Genomic DNA, 26,877 nt, shown 5'->3' with positions numbered 1-26,877 from the left:
ATAGTTATGTACATTCTCGAGGAATGAGCCAGAGCAAATTAGGCATTTACAACTAGTCTACCAATTAAGCATTGGCAGGCTATTTTGTTTTAGGTCATGAAGCGAGCAGCACGGTCTGAGAGACACAGATTAGGATGAGCCAGAGGAGCACATCGCTTACAAACAATTGAAGGTTTTTGAGTGACGTCATGCATACATATCCTGATGGTGCCAAAGAGATTCTAGAACGCACGTGCCGATACCAGACGAAAAAAAAACAACAAAATAATTCTGAGGAAAAGGATGACAGCGAATATGCTTCGCCCATTTCTAACTGCTTCTTGTGCAGGAAAGCTACTGACGGGCGGGCTGACGCACCAATTTCACAGTCTCCAACTCTTCAAATATCCGACTGTTTCTTTCATGCGTCTATTTGTTTCTTTCGTTCACCTGCCGGGACAGTGGCTCGTTGCTTAACCGCTGCATCACTGCTTCAGGAGTGGTATGAGGATTCCCCGCCATCTATGAGTGTAAAGTAGAGAATGATGAATTCCGCATATATGAGCTTGCAGGTAGAACCTGGAGGAAGTAGTAAGCAAAAAAGACCATAGGCCGCTGAGGGAACCGATTAACGCTATTGCGCCAGGCCCTTAAGGTGGAGCTTGATTGTCCCCTGAAGTTTATATTGGGTATAGACACTAGCCCCAGAAAATGATGCCGGGAAAAGGTCTACAAACCTATAAAGAGCGCTAGGTTCGATTTTTACTATCACCAAAGATCGGATCGAGTGGTCATTAGCGTCTATTAAATGCTATTCAGTTTTGTCTGAAACTAGATGTGAAGATATTTGCAATGCTGTCTTATGTAAGGCCTTCGTGTCTAGCATTTCAGGAAACCACAATCAATTAAGGAAAACATGACGCCGGGTCTAAACTACTTACTACAGTCAGCTGCATACGAGGAGGAATGGCCTGCGCTGGCATTTGCCATAGACATGAGTTTAAATAGATCTTGCGCATTTGACAGTTTGGTTATATTTTGTGCGAAATGCTGCGCGGTAGCAAGCCACAATTCGAGTTGAACGATCTGGCTTAGTACGTCGAAATAGCTTAGGCGGATATAGCAGGCCTCCGGGACACCAAGTTTACGTCCTTCAATCAGTGCACGAACGAGGCCTCAGAGATCTGGAAGCCACCAGTTTCTTGAGGTGAGATAACACATTTGAGAAAACGTGAACCGTACTTTGGAAGCACATATGAGCTCTTAGTAGGCAGGCACGTATGCCGAACGTCTCCTTTCGCTCGCTGAACTAGGGTGACGAGAGTGAAAAGAAGCAGATGGGCTCGCTGGCAGGAACCGCAATATGCATCAGTGGCGCTCCAGACTGCTAGATCGAACATAAAGCCTTTTATCGCACCTGTGCGCGCCAGGGATACCACTCGTAAAACTGCCGGAGGGACCCCTAAAAGTGATCCGACTCTTTGGCAGTAAAATCGCTACTGCAGAAAGAATGGGTTTTTGCATAGCGCTCCTGGGACGGCTAAACCAGCGGCTCCTGTATTCTTGGCACTGCAGAAATTTTCTTCGTTTATGTTGTTACGAGGTAGTGTTCGCTGCGGCTCAAAACAAAATAGCAAGGAGTGTTTAGTGTGGTATCCAAGGACCGCGGGGAGACGGCGAGACTCGGTTCTCTTAATCTGCATTCTCCTAAGACTCGTTTAATAAAACTGCGTTCATTGTTTCGGATGAATTACAACTTTTCCTAGTCCTTGGACCACTACTAATGAGACAATGGGCCACCAAGTCATACCGCTTGGGACACTAAGTCATAGCGTTTGACACTGCTGGTATGTGGGGAACTTAGTGGTCAGTGAGTCAAGTGACACAAAGTACGTGGACGAGAACTGGTTTGCTTCTGTAATATAAGCTTTTGGGGCTGTTGAACCCGGGGACATGCATTATGCGTGGGTGAGGTGCGTAAAGAGGTAGGATTAATTTTCACTTAGCGTAGGTGTGACCGTCCCTAAAAAAAATTGCAGTGGACAGTGCTCGAAACATCTATATTGTATCTGTGGTCTATGGAAGGTCTTCAGAAGGCTGTGCACGGAATTGCTGACCAACAGTACCGGTGTACAGGCTTAGTGTAGAAATTTTTTTTCCTTTGACGGCTATATTAAAGTGGAAACTAAATGACGGTTACGGGGAAGAAAAACGATAGCGCTTCTAAACTGGTAAGAATCAATCATGAGTTCTTGACAGAAGAAAAAAAGAAATGCACACCTGTGCTGTACTCAACTGCCATAGAACTATTTGTTTTGCTGTTTGCTGTTGGCGTGTATTCACATGCAACGTTTCGCTTTCATTATGTTTTGCTCCTCGTGGTTGCCCAGTATCTCTTTACTTTATTATTTTTGTTTTTTTATTGAAAATGTTAGTGTAACGTGCAACAAGAGGCGAAATGACAATATATTGTATCTAGGGTCACGCGCTGTTGTTCAGCGTCCTGTACAGCACTCCATAAAGTTTTCGATAACTGTACTACAAGGGTATAGGATCACATTCCTGACAAACAATGGTCAGGACAGTAGCAGTAGAGAGTGATGTCAAAATTAAAAAGCAACAGATAAAATATTCATCCTGCACCTAAAACAATGCACGTCCTCTGGAAAAATACCTCCACAAGATTTTGTGAACGCAATACGTGCTGCAACCCTTCGGCTTTGTGCTAAATAAAATTACCATAGACAATACCAGCACCACGGCCTTAAAAATTCGCGGAAGTTCTTTTGTACGCCTAAATTAATCCTCTTCTGGCTTCATTCTCGGTATGTTCCTAATATTTTGAAGTACATGAGATAATCAGATGAGGTACAAAAAGGGTGTGATCTTACGAAAAGCTACGCCGGTGCTACCGGTTGCCTTAGAGTTGCGTCAGATTTCACTCCGATTCAAGAAATAAGCGCTCGAAGAACATTCACAGTGGGGAGCGTTGAGTTGAACAAAATTTCCTCGCTTCTTGATTAATACTAGTCGGCCCTGAACACAGGATACATCTTTCGTTACTAACTACAGCGCCATGAAAAAGAAGTATTTTTCGCTGATTTGGCTTTAGGCACATGTACTATTGTAGCTTCAAATAAAAAGGAGCACTGCATCCTGAAAACATAAGCGAAGTTCGATGGAAGAGGTTAGACGCGGAGGAGAGGTTCACCAGTGACGACTGTTTTTACGTCTCCATTATACACGTCTATTTTCTTGCGCTTCAGCTTTCGAGCCTCAATCCTCGAGATTCGACCCCTGCGCTGTTGTTGTTGCTGCCTTAGTGATATGACACTGCTGTGCCTGCGGGATCTTCTTTCTCCTTTTTTTACGACAATTCTTAACACCGTCGTCACAGCGGCACAATTGTATGGTATATAAGTATCTGTGCTTTATGAATTTGATGCCTACTGCATTAAGAAACCACAATTTGTTGATACTGAGGACGTGGCTGAACACGCTGAGGTGCTTGCTAATGCAATTTTAACAGTGGGAAGTGCATTGCAGTAGTGATTTCTCCAGCTATACAATTGATTTTTTTCCCGTTTACTGTTGATCAACCTGTAACTCATTACTCCTGATTTTGTTTCACTCATCATTCGATGATGTTTTACAACGCTAGCCGTCAGTGTGAGGTCTCGTCAGAACAGGACGTCCGGCCCCTAACCTTAAATTTCTACGCTACGACAATCTGCGCAAGCGCAAAAGGTCAAAACGTACGCAACAATAAGCTGCCCATATCCGTAAATGTATATAAAAAAGTGAAAAGAAGCCTCACATGTGAATTCACTTTATTTCTCGTCCGTCATCGGCGCTGCGTTATCTGCCGTTCTTTGTGGCAGGAACGCACCGAACGTCCTGACAAACTGCGCATGCACAAAAAGAGAGCTGCCAAGAAAGACCCTCCACACATAAATGAGCTCGCGCTCTGCACTGTGTATCAAGTTGTGGTTCATCTCTGTTAAGATAGACGCGGGCTCGCTCAACACTTAGCCGCAAGAGCGAAAGCATATCCGCGTTTGCTGCCTGACAGCTAAGCACACCGCTCGCTCACGTTTCGCCAGATACGCCCAAGCTCTCTTCACGCTGTATATATATATATATATATATATATATATATATATATATATATATATATATATATATATATATATATATATATATATATATATATATATATATATATATATATATATATATATATATATATATATATATATATATATGGTAAGAGCACCGGACGCGATATTCGGAGGTCGTGGGATCGGATCCCACCGGCGGCATGGTTCTTTTTTCTGCTCCTTGATAACAAATTTTCTTTAAAAAAGCTAAGTGATTGGCACTAGATATTAAAAAAAAATAGAAGCATTCCCATATGCACCTTGGTTTCGGTGACTGTTGGCTTCCTTAATATGTTTGTCAAACGAGCCCCTCACTTCATTTGCCTTTTCTGCTAATAGCTTAACAGGGGTCTCGGTTCTGGCAGTCTTGATGCCATAGGTAGCATAAGAGGGTTCTCGCACAGTTTCCGCCCTCGCCGTTAGATGATGTTCTACGTCACACTCGCGGTATTACAGGACGTGCTACGTCCACCGCTATGGACGAGGGTGGCGCTGGTGAATACTCTCAAGGTTCGCTTACACGCTAAACATAAATACCCCCGAAAGCAGCAGATTGGACAACCGTCGCCGTAGCTCAGTTGGTAAGAGCACCGGACGCGATATTCGGAGGTCGTGGGTTCAGATATCACCGGCGGCATTTGTTGTTTTTTCTGCTCCTTGATAAGTAATTTTCTTTAAAAAAACTAAGTGATTGGCACTAGATATTAAAAAAATAGAAACATTCCCGTATGCACCTTGGTTTCGGTGACTGTTGGCTTCCTTAATATGTTGTAAAACGAGCCCCTCACTTCATTTGCCTTTTCTGCTATATATATATATATATAAGCGCGACGCACTGAGCCGAAAAGGTGAACTGACACCATTACACGAGGTACAAGAACTGAGACAGCGGCAGAACTCTGGCTATTACGCCACGTCTCAATTTCCCCTCTGGGATACTTTTGAAAGCACTTATCGCAATTGCATCTTAAATATTGCATTTAATAGAAACTCTTTCACCAAATGTTATGGCATATCAGCCGTTGACACTCGCAGCAAAATTGGAATGATCTTCGCGTGCAATTGTTACTTTCTTTTATGCACTTTCTCAGAATCGACATGGTTCTCGTTCGTTTCTGTGTTCGAACGTCCCAAGTTCAAGCCCGCGTATATTGTGATCTGACGCAGCAAGGCTATTACAATTTTCACTTAGTTGCAACGGTTTTTTGCATTACTGTTTTTTTCTGACCCGTATTGATCCTCTCTCTTTGTCACCGTGGTTGTGCGGAAGCGATGCACAAACTAGACTGCGCCCGAGCTCGCGTCTGTCATGTCTCAAATCGGCTTACTTACTGCAGCTCTCACCCCGAAACTTGCCGCATATGCGTCTCCCGGGCCGTTGCCCGCGAGCAGCACTGATCAAATTAGTCGGCTTCGGGCGTGAATCAATTACGGCAGAGACAAACCGTCGCACATCGCCACAGACCACGTGGGCAGGCAGAGTTCGACCAGCCTTTCCACTAGATTTTGTCAGGGCCGAGTTAACAGAGCAATGTTGTACCCGTCCTATCTCGTTAACCTAGCTGTGCGTTTTCATCTCTTGTTCTTTTTACTCTGTCGCTGTACACAAGCATGGCAAATACAAGCTAGAACTATTCTTGGAGGCGACAGTATTTGCTATCTTTAGCAGCACACTACGTATTAAGCACTAACAAAACTGTGGCACCACTTTTTTTCTAAACACGACTCACTGATTTCTTGTACGCTAAAGGTACACTAAACGCTGAACGTACACTAAACAGTCGCGATCAACAAAACTTGTGGCGGGAAGCGGCAGTTGGAGAAAGATGTGTAGCATGAAGGCTTATAATGCGGTGCAGTGTGCTACGGTCTGGTTGAAATAGACGACTGTACTTTTTATTTTACCCCATCTGTTCCTCAAGTTGCCTGCGGCAGTGAGTGCTCTTTGGCAGCGCAGTACTTGTACGGAGTGGTGCTAGGGGATGCTAGCATGGGCTTTTCGCGAAATATGTACCGTAACTGCAACTGTATATATAATATATATTGCCGTCCAAGTGGCAAACATGTCTTGGCCCATTGTACGTCATGCAAATTTCAGTGTAGGAGACTGCACGCACCTGTTCCGCAGGACGAACGCAATTCAAGTGGCCTCTTGGCAACGGTGACACCACGGAAACATGTGAAAAAAAATAATTTTACAGTTTTAGCAAGTCAAGTTCACATAGTCGTGTTAACTTAGTAGCGACAAGTTTTTAGCGGTTCTCATCCTCTTAAGCTGTCTTTATTACCAACCACGTAGCTAAAGATATCAGTTATATATTTCCAGGCGCTGTTCCAGCCTGAACTGCCACAACTGAATTTTGCTCTTCGCGACTAGCGCAATTACGCTGGCGATTATCAGTGCATTACTGATGGTTATCACTAGTCCCTCGAATGCTTCATTGTTCTAGCTTTTTTATGGGGTGACCTGTTAATAAACCTTATCCCGGTTGTACGGCGTAGCTGGTTTGCAAATAAACAAGCCCAATTTTTTCATCATCATCTAGATGATAGCCGAGCCGCTGTAACCGCCAGTGCCAATGGCTCAGGTAGCCCAGGTTACCGCAACGTCTAGTCACCTAGTATACTCCAGGACAGGGCACGGTTGCTTCTTAAATGTACGCCTACTTATTTGCGAAATCTGGAAGCGCAGTCTTGAGATAGAGAGAATTAGGATAGGATATCGAAAACTTAAACACTCCTCCCGCTCTGACTTCACCTTTCTTCCCCCGATCGTCGAAGCTAAACCCCTTTCTCTGAAATTCCTGCTTTCCCCTTGCCAACTAACGGTCAATATTCGCGTTACGAAGTCGTAACTATACTGTGAGTTTATCTTTTAATCTCCCCTTACTCTCTGCCTAAACTCTCTTCTTATCTTTTTCCAGTCGCCTCTCAAAACTCTCCTGCTTCTTGCCCCCTCATCACGCCTCTAGGAGGATGGAAGCCTGCTACCTTTAAGGTCATCCTTTCTTGGCCTTCCACAGTTTTTTTTTTTGGTCGGGCTTTTGGAAGCTCCAGATGCGCGTTGGCTTCTGCAGGTGAAAGACTGCAGGAAATATTTAATTTCAGAATTAAGTCTCTAATACTTTCACAGGCGTTTTTGACACTTGTACTGGAATTCTTTTTTTTTTCTGCGTACAAATGTGTGAGCCATAGGGAGGATTCTGGTAGAACATTAAGCATTCTAAACCACTTCCGATCTTCGATCGGCAAACGTAAAGAGCTTTCGAAGCGCTTATGCGCACGGCAGACTTTCCTTTTGGAAGCCTCAGAGTGAACGGCTTAGTAAATGCTCACTTCCATTTCTGACAAATTCTCGGTAAATTCACTGCGGCTGTAGACATTCACAGTTGGTTTATCGACGGAATAATGCAGTAACGCCCGGGAAGTTTGTATAGCGAATGGACGTAAGAGCGCCTCGTAGTGCCTTCAATGACCGTCATGTGGCAGCCACCAACGTGTTGATAGCATGTTGCTAGTACTGAAGGGTAATATTAGAATCGTGTGTATCGCGCATGTTCGGCTGGAGCGGAAACAACGCTGCGAACCTTTAATGCTCATACCCAAAAACAGTTTGACACAAATTGTGAAAGGAATGCTGCAAAGGAAACCGTCATTGAGAGTTGCTTGTAGGCGTAAGGGTTGAAGGCGTTGTGATGATGGTGGCCTTAGCAATGGGTGCTGCGAGGAATGATCTGTCTGCGTCTTCGATACTGAGAGAAATAACTTATAGCTGCTATCGATATGCCGCAACTTAAATGTCAGCAGAAAATGTAGCTGAAGATGTGGCTCACAAGTGCCAGAGTGTAATCAAACACGAGTACTAATCTATTCACCCAAAGTAGTGTTTATTCTTTATTCGACATTTTGAAATAAATATTTTATTTCACCAAACAGAAGGCGCAGGCTTAAGTTGACGAAGGCTAAAACTGACGTGAAAAGCTTCCAGAGAGATATATTTTCGAAAGACCTTTGAGATAAGGTGTCTTTGCACATGTTTTTTTTCTAGTTGCCGAGATGTTTCCGACTATTTTCCTCGCATATATTTATCAGAAAAAAAGCACGCTATAAAGAGCCGTTGGTCTATCTAACGAAATTAAAACATATACACCACTAGAAAAATCTTTATGACGATTGGGAGGGATTTCTAGTTCGGCTTAAAAAATAAAAAAAACGAATGTAATATAGTGTCACTACGTCATACTCACAATCTCAGTAGCGCATAGTCTGTGCATGCAAGTGCCCGTGTACTCGAAAAAATTAATCACAACACAATGTACAATTGGCGCCAGAGCTGTGCACGTCATGCTGCGGTGACGTACTGTTCAAGCAGTTTACTGACGAAACTCGGTTTTGGTGTATTTGGTGAGAGCCTGCCAGCACCGCCCGCGATCTTGAACACCAGTGCTCTGTATTAGGCTACACGACAAATTTAAACATTTATAATGCCGTAGCTCCATCCGTGCTGCTCTGAGCGTTACATCATTGGAACTCTAGAGAACATGCTTGGGTGCTTTGCTTGTTAAACACGAGACGGAAAGGAAAAAAAAATCATTTTCCAATGGCCATGATAGATGCATAACCGCCGTGAAATATGTTCAGCCCAATGAGCACCCCTAGATCCCAAAAACCTTTCACAGCCTTCAGAACAGTGACAGCAAACACGTGAAAACGCATAAACCTCCATTATGGTTACTCGTACAAGGAAGCATTTTGCGTTCACTGCGGTCGCAAATCGAGCCCTACACATGATGAGCACCTTAGCTTTTTCACCATTCCTTCCCTCTCTTCCTGCTAGAGGTCAGAGATCACTAGCACGTTTAAAGCGAGTGCCACTGAGGATGCTCCTGTCGTTAGCATACTAACTTTTCCTGGCTTTCCCGCTCAAGAGGCAACATTCGAACTATATTAAGACAACATCCGAATTTACACGTCCAGTGCGAGAAATGTTCGAATCTCCTTGTTGACGTCACGCTATTGGCACATATTTAAACCCCAATGCTTCGTTCTATGGGCAGAGTGCACAGTCCTGTATTCATCGAGAAAGAAGGGGGCGCGCGAAGCGCAGGGAGCACAAAGCAGCAGTGATCGCACAAGCGCGTGCGTCTTTCAGGTCTTTTTGAATGGCGAACGAGGCACGCAAAATTGCCAGCGAGAACAAGCGAAGGAGGCGGCGTAGAACAGGGATCCGGGGCCCGCCGGCACGCTAACGCTCGCGTCAAGTGAGACGCATATGACGGCCCGTGTTCCCCTCCGTTCCTTCCGGCTGGTGCCGCCACCGAAGCGACCAAAGCCGCGCATTTCAGCGCCTCCAGCCTGTCGGCGCGCTCCGCCCAATAAAGAGAACAAGAGAAATAACGCAAGTATACGGACTAAACGCGCCAGAAAGAATCGGCGGAAAATTCTGTACCCTTGGCTGTTCTCTCAACATTTCCGTCCCCATGGAGAAGTGGCTGCAATCTGGCGCCCAAACCCTCCATGCTGCCGTTGCGTTTTCGTCCCCGGCCTTCGCGCCTTTTCATTGTTTCGTTTAACTTGTATGCGATGCAAATTCATTTCACCGAGTGATCATAGAAGGAGATACATTTATTCTTGAAGACCACTGGCCAACTTTCCGAAAAAAGTGCAAACAGCGACAAAACACTGCTTTTTATATGCTGAACATAAAAGCGCAAAAAACAAGGACGTATAATAAGACAAACAACACGAGCGCTCGTGTTGTGTGTCTTATTTTACGTCCTTGTTTTTTGCGCTTTTACGTTCAGCATGGAAAACCAACTCGCCCAAACTCGGCCTTTATTGCTTTTTATAGTCGATGCTTGCACCTCGTGGCGTTTTGAATGGTCAGGCATGTTTCGTTTCTCGTTTTTGTGATACTGGATTCTAATTTCTACCAATCGCGCATCGGCCGCGAGGTGTTTTATTGTTTACATTTTAACTTTGGCCGTATTCTAGATTATTCGAAAGCGGTGCTCAGATTTCCCACCGTGTATCTCGCCGTGCTCAGCAAGCCTTTTTTTGTGGTCTTAAAATTATCAGGGTGTCATGCAAAATTATTCTGGTACTCGAGCAACGCATTACGCAATTGGCGATTGGAAATGCCGGAATCACAGTGTACAGCGACGACCTAAATAGTCTCTGAGGGTTGGTTTCAGCAAGTACAAGTGCTTTTGTGTGCAGAAAAGAAGCCGCGCTTGGTTTCTACATACATTAACGCTGAATTTTCTACGGTGCTGTCTATACGAGAAATAAAACAGACATTTACTATCACTTACATGTTCGTCGAAAAAGTTGTTCTACCTGCGGGACTGTTTGCGTATTTAGGGCAGGTACTTCACACACCTTGTAGCTTGCGAATGCTACAACCAGTTTCTGGGCCCCAGAGTATGCACTGCTCGAAAGAGTTAATACTGACAGAGAAACATTTCATTGCGGTCTTTTGCAGACTTGAATATCTTCGTCGCAAGAAGTTTAAAAAAAACTGTTTAATGAAGGTTGACACATGAAATCGAATCCAGGCATCCATGTCTGACTCTGGCTAAACGCTGCATAGAAATGAATTGTGCGCCGGCAGTCGAAAAATCTCTGACCCATTTTCACGTGTAAAAGGAGGTGGTTGGTTCGAAACCCACCGCCGGACACCCACCGGTAAAAATGGGTACAAGCCTACCCCGGCCCGGCGCCCGGCTTCTTCAGGGGTGTGTGCTTGGAGGAGGCTCCGCAAACCCCGCTGCGCCCCTTCGGGGGCAAACCCAGTTTCGAACAACTCAGCCTGCAAAGGTTGTTCGTGTTTCACTCCCCAGTGAAGAATTCAGGCTCAAGACTCGTACGCTCTAACCAGCGTCAGGTTCAAACTATATGGTCCTTCGTCAGAAGCGATTCAGAGTATCACTACGGTCATGGGCTAGGCCGGCTTTTCGGCTGCCCGACTTTGTGAGAAAAAAAAACTGCTTTGTGAGCACCATTTTGGGGACAATATAAAGGAATGCAACTGAAAGGCAAGAACTTCGCACACCTTGTAGCTATGCAAATGCTACAACCAGTTTCTGGGCCCCAGAGTATGCCCTGCTCGAAAGAGTTAACACTGAGAAACTTGCGGTCTTTTGCAGACTTCAGAAATTGCAGAAATTGCAGACATTTCGGACTTTTGCAGACTTCATTATCTTCGTCGCACGAAGTTAAAAAAAAACTCTCTAACGAAGATTGACACATGAAATCGAATCCAAACATCCATATCTGATTCTGACTAAAAACTGCATAGAAAAGAATTGTGTGTCTGCAGTCGATACATCTCTCACCTATTTTCCCGTGTAAAAGGATTAACTGCTTTCTGAGCACCATTATGAGGACAGTATAAACAAATGCAACTGAAACTAAGGCAAATAAGTTGAACCCAGCTTCAGCAAAACAAATTCTGCGAATCGAAAGCGGTATTTAGGAAGGTTTAACGAGAAATAACTAGAATGCCAATAGTTACACTTCCCTGCCAAAGGCGGCAGTTAGAATTTTAACTTCAGTAAAATCACGTAAACAAATCTTTCGAGAGCTTCATGACGCAGAACTTAAAGCAACAACGTAGGTTGTAAAGCTTTAAGGCGAACGTCGCAAACCTGGCCAAGTCTTCTATGGGAATTGAAAACGACACATCAGAGGCAAGAATACACGTCAAAGTTAGCTTTGTTTTGTTAAAACCCATTAAAGCGGTTGAAGGAGGAAAAGAGGAATGCATATGCATAGAAACGCGCAGATCATGAAATAGTTTGTGTATGCTCTGCTCTCACCAGGAAGCAGTCCAGACCAGTATGTCAGGCATGTATGAAAGCCGCTCCGGACTGGAACGCCTTCTTTCTGGCGCTAGAAAAGAAGTTCAGGAGACACTGCGGTAATGAGTTTTCCGCCACGTGTGCAGCGTGGACGACAAAGTGCGACTTCAGGAAGATGTTGAAGTTTTCTCGGTACAGAAGAGCGTCCTGGAAAGGAAGCTAAGATACGTTAACGTTCCTGCTAGTTGATGGAATGTCCTTTAACGTAAACTAGTGCCACGGAAAATGAGTCAGAGGACAGAATAAAGTTTAAAGTAGGTGCCTCCGCTGCGTCGTCTTCATGTGCGTATCGTTTTCCGCCGCGCTAGATTTCTTCGGAGAAAAGGCAGTTCTTACTTTCTGACACAATCTCTCCCTCTAACTCGCATGAACGAAATAAAATGGCAATTATTCATTTTCGGGTTGTCAAATATTGTGTATTTAGTAGTTATCACAATGAATTCGCTTAAAAACAGCAGTCCACTGAAATTTATGATTAGAAGTTATGACGAGACACCATCATCAAACCCAATTCTCGGTAGCTCTAACAAACATGCAGACTGGTACTAATCTCTAATCGGGAGTCGTCAGCTGAGCCTGAATTGAAGCGCCCACTCACATTGCCCAGAGAACTCTACATAATTTGACGCTGGACATGCCATTAAACTGCTGAGTAAATTCACGAGCACGCCAAGGACACTCCCGTGGACCCAAACGGTTGCGCTAACCATAACAGGCGGCTGCACCTAGAGCATTAGGCAGTTAGTTATACGCGCGCCGGTTGGTTTGTTCCTGAGTATGTGCCGTTAATAAAACGCAGTAATTATAATGTGTATACCTTGATTGTATTCAGAGAAGAGAATAGGATGCCTTCATTCCTGTTTTGATAGGACCAAGAAAATAGTAAATTGTTTCAGTTTTTCTAGGTGCTGCCTTACCAACGCGCCCAGGTATCAGTCTTTCGGCAGAAATAGGTTTAACGACAAATGGGCCTTCATCATTCTACTCTGGTCCAACTCGCACATAGCTGAGTGCGAGATCTCACGCAGGTCACAAGGGCGGCGCCTTGAGAGAATAGGCCTCCGTGAAAATAACTCTGCAGTGTCGTATAAATTTACATGGGAAACCAGCGGTGGTATATACTCTCCAGCCTCTGGAAAGGTAGCGCCTCGCAGGCCGCGAAACCGATGGGCCACGTCGACTGCCGACGAGTCCAGACGCTAAGAACTCATTTGAATTCCCTCGAACGAGCACCTGCGGCTGAAAGGCGCGTTCATGCGACTTCCCTATCCTGCAGGGATAGCACCCGTATTGCAACGGGGTGGGAGAAAATTCCTTTAGACACGACTCGTGCCTAACAGCTAGGTCAGGATTCTCTGTACCAACTTGTAATACTGAGTCAAAGTTCTGAAGAGCGCATATTATATCCTCCTCATGGGAACAGGACGAACCATCCAGCTTTTAATATAATTACTGCGAGAAGTTGCTCTATGTTTGCGGACTACATTTTGCAGTAGTTCACAGCCAGTGTGCTTTCGCCTGGATTGCTTTTCTTGTAAGTTATACGTAGTCCTGTATAGTGGGAATTGCAGATATAATGTGAGCTGACACTGCAGCTCCGGCTCATCAGCGCTGTAACACACTCCCAAACTCGGGCAATGTATACAAAGTATCGAGAGAGTTTGCGACTAAGCAATTTGAAGTAATCCCACACAGCGTGAACAATTCACTCTTGCTGTGGCTTTTGCGTGCGTGAACGTCAATCACCTGAAGTTTGTGGTAATTCCTGTTGAAGTTAAGTGTTTATATGTTTTCATTCGCGCAACGAACGCTCAGAGATCAAAACGTTAGGAATAACGCAGGAATAAAGTTAATTAGTTAGTTATAATGATTTTAATGGCGCAAAATCAACTGAGGCTGTGATGTGCCAAACACAAGGTTAGGTTTTTGTTAAATGTTAGGCTTTTTATAACTAGAGTTTAATTGAAACGTTGGATTCTCTAAGAAACTTAAAAATGCATGAAAAATCAACCAGTGCTTTATCACCTAAAAGCAAGATGGGGTGTAATGGGATGAATTCTTTGTAGAATGTTGTAAAATATTTTTCTTCAGTTGTTCCAGTTTTGTACATGAGATAAAAATGTGGTTTACAGTGAGTTCATCGCTATACATTTCCCAGAGAGGTTTGTCTTGTTTTGTCAGTAAGAAGTTTTGTGTAAGGTGTGTGTGTCCAATGACTAGCCGACATAAAATAACTTCAGCGAAATGTTCTTGATGTCCACATGATTTTCATTCTCCTAAAACAGGCTCTATAGAATGCAGTTTGTTGTTTGCCTGTTCTTCCTATGCAACCTGCCACTTATTTCTGAATTTACTGTGGACTAATTTCAAAAAATCCCTATATGGTATGTTGACTTGTTTATTTTTTGACCAATTCGAGCTTGCGCTGCGCATGCATGTTCCTAGGCGGACTCTAATTGTGCGTTTAGCAAGGAAGATATTCAAGGAGTTCAGCATCCTGCCTCGGATACCTAGCTCTGCTAGGTCACGGAGGAGGCCGAACTTCCACGTGGTATCGTAGGCTTTCTTCATGTCGAAGAATACCCCGATACAGTGCTGCTTTTGGATGAACGCCTCCCGGATGGTATTTTCTAGGCGGGCAAGGTGATCAGTGGTTGAGCATGCTTTTTTGAATCCACGTAGATGCACATCTAATAGTTGCCGATATTCGAGTACGAAGGTGAGTTTACTATTTATTACGCTTTCAAAAGAGTTAGCAATGCAGCTGTTGAGGGCTATCGGTCTGTAATTGTCAGGATTTGTTGCTGGTTTCCCGGGAATCAGAAAAGGTACTATGAGTGCTTTCTTCCATCCCTCAGATATTCTGCCAATTATTCATATTTTATTGAAGAATTTCAACAGTGCCTCTATAGCAGCATCAGAGAGGTGGAAAAGCATATTGTAATGCACATTGTCTGGGCCTTGTGCTGTCTTTTTACCAAAAGATAATATTCTATTTAATTCCTGAAGTGTGATGGGCTGGTAGTAGTCTTCATGCATGCCGGCTCGAAATCGAAGTTTTGTTTTTCAGCTATAGCTTTGTGTGTCTGGAATGCGTCTGTGTAGTTGGACGACCTTGAGTCTTCTGCAAAGTGCTCGCCCAATAAATTGGCCTGTTTTTCAAACGATGTTTGTGTGCCGATTGTTGTCAAAATCGGAAGTGTGAAGGGAGTATGGTCACCTGTGAAGTTACGAACTTTTTCCCACATTTTCTTTGACATTATTGAACTATTTATTGAAGACATATTTCTGCCAGGAGGTTTTCTATGCATTCCTGCGCACGTACCGCGCTCTCGCCTTGGCCCTTTTAAAGGTAAGTTCTCTGCAGTTGGGTACCGACAGAAGGCTCCCCATGCTTTGTTTTGTTGTTCTTTTGCCAATCTACATTCCTGTGTCCACCATACTTTGTGTTTCTTCTGTGCAAGTCCTGTTGGTGCTATAGCGAGTGATACAGCCGATATTATGCATGTAGTAAACCTTTCTTTCATGTCATCTATGAAGAGGTCTTCAGAAAATTCTTTTTCTAAAGTGGCACTTCCTGTAAAAGGTGACCAGTTGGCGAGGTGACTTTTTCAGCGCTGTGGTCTTGTGGGGATGACTGGAGTAAAAGGTGAGAACCTGATGACAGTGGGAAGGTGGTCACTTCCTAGGTAATTTAAAACATTCCATTTAAAATCGTTAAAAAGAGGTGGTGTTGTGAAAGCTAAATCAAGGAAGCTCATTTTTGCTGAGCTTGTGCAACAATACGTGGCTGCTTTTCTTGTATTTAAGATACAGACATTATTTTCGAGTATAAAATCTTCGATTACTTGGCGCAGCGTTCGCTTCCCTAAAACGGAGAGTGAGCGTTAAAATTGCTAGCTACCAGATATGGCAGTCCACCAATCAGGCCTTTTAAATCTTGGATTGTTAATGTGAGGTGTGGGGGAAGATATACAGAACGTATTGTTATTGTTCTGTAGGTAACGACGCTAACCGGAACTGCCTCAAGTTTTGTGTTAAGTTTGATTTCTTGAGCAGGGACGCCGCTTTGAATGACAATTGCGACGCCTCCCGAGAGTTTATGTGCGTGCTCGCGATCGCAACGAAAACATTTAAAATGTTTTAACATATTGCCGCCAGGTGTCCCTGGGCGGTGCCTTGAAGACAAAGAAGTGAGAGACGCGCGAGCTCTTGCAGCTGGGACACTGCTTCACTGCTCGCGGCCTGTGCCTAGCCCTTTTGGTTTTGCAACCTATTTGTGACATTTTGTGGTGGAGATGCTGGGTTTCAATATTTATATGTTGCGGACCTAGATTGGTCTCCTAAAAGCACAAAGCAATGGGCAACATTGATCCTAAAATATACGTTATGTCACTGCAGTTCCTCAACAGTCCTCTACAGTTCTACTGAACAACAAAAGCCATGTTTGTGTTTTAGGGTGGGAATGAAACAGAACGAATTTACTTTTCTGGGCCGGTTATCAGGGCTCTGTCTTTTTTTCGCTCGAGAGAGTTTCCACCGCTGTATAGGAGGCGGAGGTTATATCCTTTGGTGAGGTTATATCCATCGCCTCACCAGAGGTGCTAGAAGACCGCGAAGTCGCGGATGTGTTATTTTCAGGTCTCCCCTGGTGGGGGAAGTCCTGCGTGGTGCCGACCCGAGGGCCGGTGCTCCCTGCTTTGGAGATGGCGGAGCAGCGTTCGCTGTCCCTGCCTGGGGCGTGGATTGCCCTGCCATATGCTCGGTGGGAGTGGCCCGGGCAGATGCCGGAGCGTCATGTGGTGCTCCGGCAATGCGCACCGCATCAGCAAAGTTTGTTTTTCTAGAAAAGTTGAATCTGTTCTTTGCGTGAAAGAGTCGTCGCGCTTCCTTAAATGTTACCTTTTGTTTTGTCTTCATTGTGCCTATCTCTTTTTCGTTCTTCCAAGATGGACACGACCTTTAATAGGCGGGATGATTACCTTCGCAGTTTGCGCAGGGAAGTGCTCCTCCTTCACAGTTTTCGGAAGCATGTTCTTTTGAGGCACATTTAGTGCAAGTCTCCTGGCCACGGCAGCTTTGAAACTCATGACCGTACCGTTGGCATTTGAAGCATCTTCGCCGATTTGGTGTCTAATGTCTCACGTTTATTTTGAGATAGCCTGCTTCTATGGGCTCGGGGAGTGTCCTGGAGTTGAACGCCAGGACCAGGTATTTTGTGGGTATCTCTTTGTCTTCCTTCCATATTTTAATACAATGTACATTTATGGCATTTTGTTCTTTTATACCTTCAAGCATCTCTTTCTCGGTGAGTTTGATGAAATTTGATCCAGAAATCACACCCCGGAGGGTGTTTAGAGACCGGTGTGCTGTAATTGACACAGGGACTGCCCCGATAGTCACTAGGCTGAAGTTTCGTGTATTGGGCTATGTCTCTGAGTTCAAGCAGCAGGTCACAACTGGGCAGTTTGGACAGAGTGTAGCCTGGACCCAAGTTTTCTGTTATGCATTTTGACACTAGGAATGAGGACATGGTTCTCGTGGTTTTTTTTTGCATCTTTCCTATGAAGAACATGGTAATTTGGAAAATTTGTTGGTTTCTCGAAAAGCTGTGCCGCTCTGTCAGTCCGCCCTCTTTTGTGAGGGTGATCGTTTTGTGGGAGGGGGAGCCATAAAATGTATATGTTGTTTGGCTGTGGTGCCAGCCACCCACCGAGGAGCCCTACGAGGGGACGGGGCAGGAACGTGCAAGCAAGTCCTGCCCACGCCAGCTGTACACCTCAACTATAACCCAATATGACGCAACTCAGGGTGGTTGGCCACAGAAGGTAAACCCCCGCCGCTATGAAAAAGGAAAAACGAAGTGAGTAGGAGAGAAGAGAGTTGTAAGAAAGAAGATAGGGAAATGAAAGATGGATGGGAAGATAGGAAAAGGCGGCTGCCGATTTCTAAACGCTCGGCATCGGCTCAACCACCAGGATCCCCCTTTCCCCCGGACACGGTGATGCCACAAACGGCTAAGCGCGGGTGCTCGGGTCCGTGGTGATGCACTGTTAACCATCATCCCCCTGCGGGGATGTCCCTGCGGATGCTCGGGAGCCCGTGGTGTCGCCACAAACCAACGTCTGCGTGTAGCAGACGCCCCCCTGCGGGGAGGAATAAAGTTTAGGATTCGGCTCTTTGACTGGTGCTTTCTCGCCTGTGTTTCGCAATTTTTTTTTTACCCTGACGCTGCTTTGTACTCTCTGAGAGTTTTCTTAAGAAATATCACTTTTTTTATCTTTGCTTCCATATTATTTGGCTGGAGTACCCCGAAGCATCTGATGTAAATATGCACCAAATGACTCAAAGGGCGGTTACGACTATTTAACGCGAGATTCTGCGATAGCTGGGGTAGGAGTCATGTGCATGCCCCTTTGCACTGGCAGGCGGCCGTTTCGAACAGAGCCGCCCGTAGGCTTATGCGAACCAGATTGACCGTGATATAAGGTTAGTGCATTAATGACATCCACTTGGTGGGCACCCGAAGAGTGGAGGTCATTAGCGCACCCACCGGTTACGCCGACGGCGATGACGAAGCGAAGCCAGGGAAGGGCGCCTAACGGCTATCGCTGTAAAATAATGTGGCGTTCTTCTAACAAATTGCACATGATAGTCTAGGTTGAGGTGCGCAACTCTGGTGAAGATCTGTAGTATAGCCTGCTTGAGAAGCAAGGGCAACTGCAGTAGCGCTTATGCCTCATATCTTACCCGTGACCACGCTAAACTTATCCCGTTGCGCATAATTCCTTTATCTCAGTCAAGACCTCAGGTAGACGGGCACTTTTTGAACAGCGAACGCAAGCTCCCTTCTACAATTGCTATAAATGTACAGACGAAGACCTGTTGCAGTTGCAAAGGTTCATGGTGCTATAGTTTAGTAATCAGGCAAAGCGGGTTCCAACGATCATAGCTATTACGCACCGAGCTGCGAGACCAGGAGCAATCTTTATGTAGCCTAATTGAGGCGATAAAAAGCCTTTTAGTTAAGCCTGCCTGAAGACCCAATACGAGCATATAAGGTTGCTGTATTCGACAAAAATACTTTTGTCAAATTAGGTTAGGATGTAGTCATGACCTGTAGACAGGGAAGGCGACACTGTTTTATTTTTTTCGTACGGCCCTACCAAGCAGCAGCATCAACGGCACACTTGCGAAGGACAAATGGAAGTTGCTAGCGCTAGCAGCGCCCTCCAAGCGGCGGTACACTAGAAACAAGAAGTACTTTGATTTGGGCTAGTTGGTTCATATCTTGAAAGAAGTTAGGACGGCGCTAAAACGACAAAGACAAAGAGGCACGAACACATGGCGCCCGTCCTGTTGTGTTCGTGCCTCTTTGTCTTTGTCGTTTTAGCGCCGTCCTAACTTCTTTCAACACTAGAAACAGAAAAGAGCTTACTGAGAGTAAAATGAGCTGCTTACAGAGACCACATTAAGAATTTAGTAGCTCTCAATAAACTTGGTATTCGCGATATAACCACACAGCCAAATTAACTTTTTTTCCTGTTAAGTTTACCACTTTTCTTTGCCTCATTTTGATACGCCCTAGTTTAACCACTTCGCCGGCGTCTTTAAGGTCAGTCCTCATTGCCCCCGCAGAATCAGTCTGGCGTCAGTGGAACACAGAGATTGCCTATAGCAGCGCAGAGGGAGGGCGTAGCGTTGCCCCCATGCTTGTTATTCTTTTGGAATGTGCAGGGTGCGCCCCGAAATAGTCTTCTGTTGATACAAGCCGCTGGCCTGGGAGAGCTCTGCTCGGACAAGCCTAGTAGGCGCGAGATAAGGCGGTTCCCCAAGACATCGCATGTTTCGCTGGCGAGTACAATCCAAAGTGTTTAGCTATTTTTTCGACTAACCGATGTAGGACCTCTTCAGACTGAAACACGTCAGGACTCGTTTTGTGCTTATATACCTAAAACATGTTTTTTGAAGCCGAACATTACGCCAAGGACTTAGAGGTGCTCTCCAGTACAGTTGCAAGCTATGAATTCCGAGTGGTGCATTTGTTTTTAAGCATGTTCTTCTTTATCTTCTTTCCCAGTGAATAAACACTTAAATTCGGAGTGTCGTCAATTTTATGATTTTTTATTGTCATAGGTAATCGATAACTGTAGCCTTAACCTAACTATGACGCCACTATTTCTCTCGTGCTAGAGGCAGCTGCAATCAGTTAATAAACGGCTATGTAACATGTAAAAGAATTTTCGTAGACAAATTATGGATGCGAAACGTAAAAGGAACCCCTTCGTTGTGCGAAGTTAGTGCAAGTTAAAGAATTTCAGCTGGGCTAAATTAATTCGGAGTAGTTCACTACAGCGCCCCTGACGACCCAAGTGTCGCATCGGGACGTTAAGCCACATAATTCTCAATTCAGCTGCTAATTTCCCTTCCAGGTAAGAAGCTCAGCAGTTTGCTCTGATTAACATAAAATCGCACTCATTTTAATTTTAAGAACGCTGATAATATAGTGTTACCGCGTTTGAAGCAGCACCGGTGCAAAGGATGTAGCGTTTCTGGGATCCAGTGCGTCAACGGCACGTGTTCTCACGAGAACTGCAAGACGGGAGTTTTTCTAGATGTTTATCGCTCGGCCTCAGATATATAATGTGTTACAAGAAATAAACTCCCAGTTGTTACTCAGCCTTACGTGTGATTTGCAAATTTTTTCGTCTCTGTCTCGGCGCCGGTTGCTACACTCACGTCGAACCAACTCGCCCAATAGCACTGCTGACCGTAAAAGGGTTGGGATTTCTTCCTAGGTCTATGTGGCAGAGCGCTCTCATAATATTACTAAGGCAAAGCGGTGTGGTCATCACAAAGAAAGGTAAATAAAATATATCTGCAAGGATTTCCGGCATTTTAAAGATACAACTAACAAACTAAACAAAGACGTAAGCATTCATCATACTACTCTCTTTAAGCGCCCATCGTATTAGCTTTGAGAAAACATTATCAGCCGTTTACAATGCTCCTCGAATTTTTTTTAACATAGGTTGAGATCCACAAAGGAGCCAATTCAATGTTGAGAAAATATTAATCTAATCGGGATATAAGAAAACTTCCAGCCTAACGCACCAAGAACATTCCGCAGGGTTCAAACTATCAATCAGTGAAGTACCCACACTATCGCCTCTTTAAGTTTTTTTCTTCCAAATGGAAAATAATTGCGCCAAAATGATCTGAGCGAAACTATTATTCTCTGTAAGCCTGTCTATTATCACGCTGTCCATTCAGTTAACATAAGCGAGATAAAAAAAAAGGCACTCTGAAGCACCTATTTTAACTCAGCAAAGAAGAAATACTGACAAAGGTGGGTTACAATTTAAAGCATTATTAGTTGCATATCGATGGCATGCCGTAGACGTGGCCTAAATGCGGATAAGACCAGTACTAAATTCGCAAATGTCTCCAGTGTTTCGCTCTTCAAGCTGCTTCTGAAACGCGCCTTAAGAACTGCACAACGAAAGAGACTTAACACGTTTCTGACCACAGGAGGCTCCGTGTTGTGGCTGTTGTAGCTGTTATCCTCCTACAATGGCACATGTCCACACAGGGGCATCGGCCAAGAACATGAGTGCAGAGAGAGTTTTTCGTGTCGTCCGGAGATTCAGTCATTCCTATTCGTCATTATCTTTGTCGCCGACAACCCCTCGCCGCCTCCGCATATCACCGTGCTTCAAAGAAATATTGGCTTCGTGGATAATTTAATTTCTAGCTGAACCCGCAATGCGCCACTACCCCTAAGGAATCATAAGCGATTTGCTGATCGCGTTGACATCCCCTCTACTAAAGCGTTGTGTTGTGTTTTATTGCAAGTAATCAGCTAAGGCAGTCATTCATCTGTTTGTCTAAATGTTCGCCGCTTTTCATGAAAAGGACTCAAAAGCATTCATTCTGCGAACTGCCCTTTTTTACAAAATTGTTCTGCTTTATTAATGCCCTCAACGACTACGCCTCGCTTATGTTTCTAATCTCTTCGTTAACCAATGAGCGTAAGCGCTAGCCACGTAATACGTTTCGTGGTGTCATGCCAATACGAAAGACTCCCAGCTGCTCCTAGCAAAAAGAAATTCTCAGCACATCCATCAGACTCTGGAAAACCAGCATGATTAAACATATTCCTACAAGGGTACCAGAAAAAAGCTGTTGCCGCCTTTTCATTGTAAAAAACACTCAATGGAATATAGCATTCGTCTCCAAGGCTCCAATAGTGGCATTCAATTCAATATACGCGTTATATAGCACAAGAGATGCCTCGATGTCTGAAATTTATAATGCGTGCATGTTCATATTCAGCCTAAACAGTAGTTCAGGGGCTATGGGGTACAACCACTGAACCCACTGTTGCGGATTCACTCCCAGCAACCTGGTGTGCATTTTTAATTAGGTGAAACAAAAAAGAATTCATTTATACTAGTACTTCAGTGAACCTTGGAGAAACCAAAAATGGTTGAAAATATTCTTAAGCCGTCCATTAGAGCTCCTCACGTACTAAAGTGTTTGAGTGGCATCTAAATATTCAGCATTCAATTATTCAGCCGTATTTTTACCCCCAAAATTTTAGGAGATACTGCAGCAATAATTTTGCAGTTTTTCTTAGTTTTCCAAACACAAAATACATATGTAAACGGGTTCTCACGGCCTAACAATGTGGTTGAGTTTTTTGTCAACAATTGCCACCTGTTGCTTAATGCCGCGAATGCTGCTGTGAAAGCACAAATCGCTGAGCCGACATGTCTGCGCTTCGGAACCGGGACACACGCGGGAAAGTTCGAGGCCCTTTGTTCTGAGCCGATTATTGCCGTAAAAGCAATTAGGCCGCCCGTCGGCGCGTTCGTGGTGACCGACACGTGCCTTCTCTGGTCGGGTCCCAGTAAAGCCATGCCTGGACCATCGCACCGCCCTAATGGCCAACGTCGAATATGCGTTCCGGGCCTCGGCTTACGGGAGGCCTGGCCGAGCCCTTTTATCATTAGTTATTCACTTAGGTACTTATACTTTAATGCGTGCTTTGCGAAGACCTTCAGTGGCTTGGTGCTCCGGTGCATATTGCTAGCAAGCGCTGCACCATGAAAATAGATTAGCTTTATTATATCATCAGTCACGGATGTCATGTGCTCCCAAGGCTATATACCATTCTCTAAGCAGCGGTGGCCATCCCCGAGATCCTTCCTTAATCCCCACCATGCGGCCCCTACTTTAGTGCGTGAAGGGCACGGTGGACTTCAATGGGGGCCCAGTGTAAAAGCCTCCCCGAGGGTAAATTTTCCTGCATGCTCCAGGAAGGCCATCTCTTCTAAATTAGTCTGAAGACCGCCACTACGCAGGCCCCTTATGGACCACGTCCACCTCGAGGTGGAAAAGGCAGTGGAGCGCTCTCATTATGCGTGTTCTGCTTTAAAACAAATTTAGTCGCAGACACGCGTGCTCTGGTGCCATGACGAGTTAGCATAAACTAAGTTAGCGTAACACTGCCACCATTATTAAGGTAGATTGGTACACCAGAGCAAAGACATGAGCTGCTGATCACGTGCAGTAAGAACGCTGAAGCGAGAAGGGTTAGGATAAAAGAAAAAAACAACCAAACCTTGCATTTGAATGCCTCCTGTCAACGCTTTTTTTCTGCCTTTTGTGGCAGCTATTCTCAACACTTCTTTCTTAATCCTTCTTTTTTCTTTTTTTGCGGCCAACACACCTTGCTCCGGCTGTGCAGCACTCGGTAGGCGCATTTACAATTAGAGATTAAGTGCTTGCTATCTGCTCTTCTTCAGTTGTCTTGTAGTTCGCTTCGCAGTGCACTAATTATGTGTCAGGAGCACGATCAACAATAAAGAAAAAGATGTTTACGGTATCTGTGGTTTTCCGCCTCTGATCTTTTAGCTTTTAAAAACCAAGCGTATTATTGTAAAGCTCTTATTAGTAAGTAGTTCCTCATGTGACATTCGTGAATAAGTCAAAGCCGGAAATTTTTTCACTGTAGTGGGTTGATAAAAGAGGGAGAAAAATAATGATCTAGTGGCTCCGACATCCTTTCCTTGCCAAATGGTTTGCACTAGTATTACTGATGAAATTATTCTTTCAGAGCAATACACATGGATGCTTCCTGCGACGTTCGTGCTTAAAAGAAAATATCTTTTGGTATTATTGTTCAATTTGTGATCTGTTTCTGTAATATACGCCTGCTTGGGCCTCACGGCCTGCAGTACGTTATCAAAGATGAAATGTATCATACCGAAGTGTGAAACGAACATAACTAGATAAATACTAAGAGTGCACGGTCCAGTTCGATTGCTCTGCTTAGCTTTTGTAAGTTACTGGTTCTTGACAAGCATATGTTTAGCGTGCCTTTTCATTGAAAGCAGCGTTTAAATTAATTTTTGAAATCTAGCTTTTCAGTACGACAGCTGATCTGTCCTTTCAATTGTTGCACTGAGAGTATGGCCATGTACATCGGCCGAACAAGTAGAACATGGAGTGTAATAAAGGAACTTTTTTTTTGCGTAGTTAATAGGCCTTCGTGCATGATCGAGATACATTTCAATAAATTAGAAAACATGAAAGCAATGGCTTGTGTACAGTGCGTCTTTTTTGTAACCATCAGCACAAAACTTACAGTAAACTGTTTCGCGAAATTTACTATGTCGCTAAAATTTTGTCAGCTGCACGACAACGGATGGTAATGCACGACACAACATAGGTCATTGATTTTTGCACTGCGCTCGAGAAGCTATCAAATTGATTATTAGGAATCCACGTTCTCGAAATTGTCACGAAAATCTATTGAAGAAATTTAAAACCTTCGCAAGCTGCGTAGTTTTTGTGCCGAAGAATATTTATTGCATTATTCTGGTATTCAGGAGAGCGCATTATTAGTCATGAAAATATTGGTATTTCTTGATCCGCCAGTTAAACACGCGAAAAGCTGGCATATAAGACGTCAAAGGTTATTGTGGAAATTGTGCGTAAGTTAAAATATATTCCCAGTATATTCTGCCAGTGCCCACGTCAAGAAGAAAGCAGGGACTCACTTCTCGCGTTGCGTGCCACCTGTTGCATGAGTGACTCATAGTCAACACTGGGGTCCTCTTCGTCGAACTTTTGGTGAAACATTTGCCCTCCGCCAAGCGCGTTGAACACGGCCGCCAGGTTGAAGAAGCAGTCCGAGTGGCCCTTGGTGCGCTCGCGAAATTCGTGGAACAGGAAGGCCACCACTTGCCATCCGAACCGGCGCAGTGTCTCGATGAACAGCTGCCCCACCTGAGTGAAGGAGCCGTTCATGCGAGTCAGCAGCCTGTAATTGGGGTACTTGGTGTCGAAGTTGTCGTTCTGGCCCGATGACGTGAGAACGGGCAGGTCCCACTCGGCGCTGTAGCGGGCCACCGGGGCCAGCACGTACGAACAGGTGGGGCCCAGGAACACGTCCACTTTGCCGGCGATGTAGTGGTCGAACGCCAGTAGCGGACCGTGGGAGGACGAGCAGTTCGTGTTGTTGTAGTTCACGACGAGCGTAAGGTTTCGGTGGTGCTGAAGGTACTCCACGGCGACCATGACAGCCGGCACTACCTTGTGCAGCGAGTAAGGAAACATGTCGTCATCTGGCGCGAGCACCAGGAGTTCCGGAGGCCGGTGAGGGCCTTTCAGCTTAAGGGCCTCCTCTCTCGTCTCCAGAGCAGCTCCCGGCAACGACAGTTTGCTGTGGTGGAGCACCTCGCACAGTGCACAACGAGTGGCGAGCGAAACAACAAAAGCGAGGAGCAGCACGCGAGTGGTGCCAGCCGTCCATAGGACGGGAGCTCCGAGCAGCGACTTCATGCTCTTTTGGGAGCTGCTAGCCACAGGTGGAAAACGGAGGCGCAGGCCTCTGTGCGTGGAGTGGCATGCCACAGTTCGGGAGCCCGCCGCGCGGGAGACTGCCAAGCGGCTCCGACGTGAGCGCTGCTGCGACCGCTGTGGCCCGGAGTCAGCGCTTCCAGAATCGAGCCGCCCGCTGGCTTTGGGACTGGCCGGCCGCTCATCGCAGCGTGGGAGGTGGCGCCATGCCGTGGGGATGAGGCAAGTTTCGCGCGCGCTCGGACTGACCCGAACTCGGGAGCTTTGCCCACCCACTCTCCCTTATTTTTTATCTGCGAAAAGTTTCTGCGCGCCTTATTCTGATTTGAGTTTTTCTATCGGGCTTCACGTTCAAAGCTTTGCTGCGGCAGCGGAACAAAAACGTATAGTGGTATCCGCGCGGCGCACAATGCGGCACAAAAAAAAGAACAAAAAAACACATGAGCTGAGAAAACGCAAAACTGAATGAGAACAGATACATAAGCTACGATCTTTTGAAGGCGATCAATCAGTGTGCAGTTGTTCAGCGGAGCTGCGGGAATTGAACAATTAGAAAGCGCTGTAAAACAAACCTCCGTCCTCGATCAACCAGCGGCTATTCAAAAAGGACGATTTCAGTTCGCTGTTCAAAGCGTAAACGAAACAGTAAAGCATAAACTAATATAACTGTTCAACTAATAGCTGTGCCACCGTACGCCATCTTTTTTTTTCAGTGCTACATGCATTCGCTTCGCTTTCCCGATTTCGCATTGGCGCCTTTGTTACCGTCCTCGTCGTAATGTAATGATCCCCATTCCGAAGGAAAAATGTGCCCATCTTTATATATGAGAAACCGCTAGTTCGGAGGCACGGCTTGTCTGCATTGGTTACACCCTCAAGCGAAGGGTAACTCGGGCAACCGAATTTGAAACAGAGGCCCAAACGCAGACAGTGACACAGGGTACACATCCCTTCAGACAAGCATCCACAAAATATCCAGAAGCTATGTGGCTATTTATGTTTGTACA

General features: G+C 45.1%; 1 protein-coding gene across 1 annotated transcript in view; it reads right to left on the bottom strand.

The window, feature by feature from the left end:
• Positions 1-26,004, bottom strand: part of LOC144136579 (atrial natriuretic peptide receptor 1-like) — a 244,834-nt gene extending 218,830 nt beyond the window's left edge. Inside the window, exon 1 of the mRNA XM_077669031.1 lies at positions 25,069-26,004. Coding sequence (XP_077525157.1) covers positions 25,069-25,852 — 784 coding nt within the window. The 5' untranslated portion in view covers positions 25,853-26,004. The remainder of the gene's footprint in view (positions 1-25,068) is intronic.
• Positions 26,005-26,877: the final 873 nt, after the last annotated feature.

The sequence above is a fragment of the Amblyomma americanum genome, chromosome 6 (genome assembly GCF_052857255.1).
Source record: "Amblyomma americanum isolate KBUSLIRL-KWMA chromosome 6, ASM5285725v1, whole genome shotgun sequence".
In the NCBI taxonomy this organism is placed as follows: Eukaryota; Metazoa; Arthropoda; class Arachnida; order Ixodida; family Ixodidae; genus Amblyomma; species Amblyomma americanum.
This window is presented reverse-complemented; position numbering and strand designations above follow the sequence as displayed.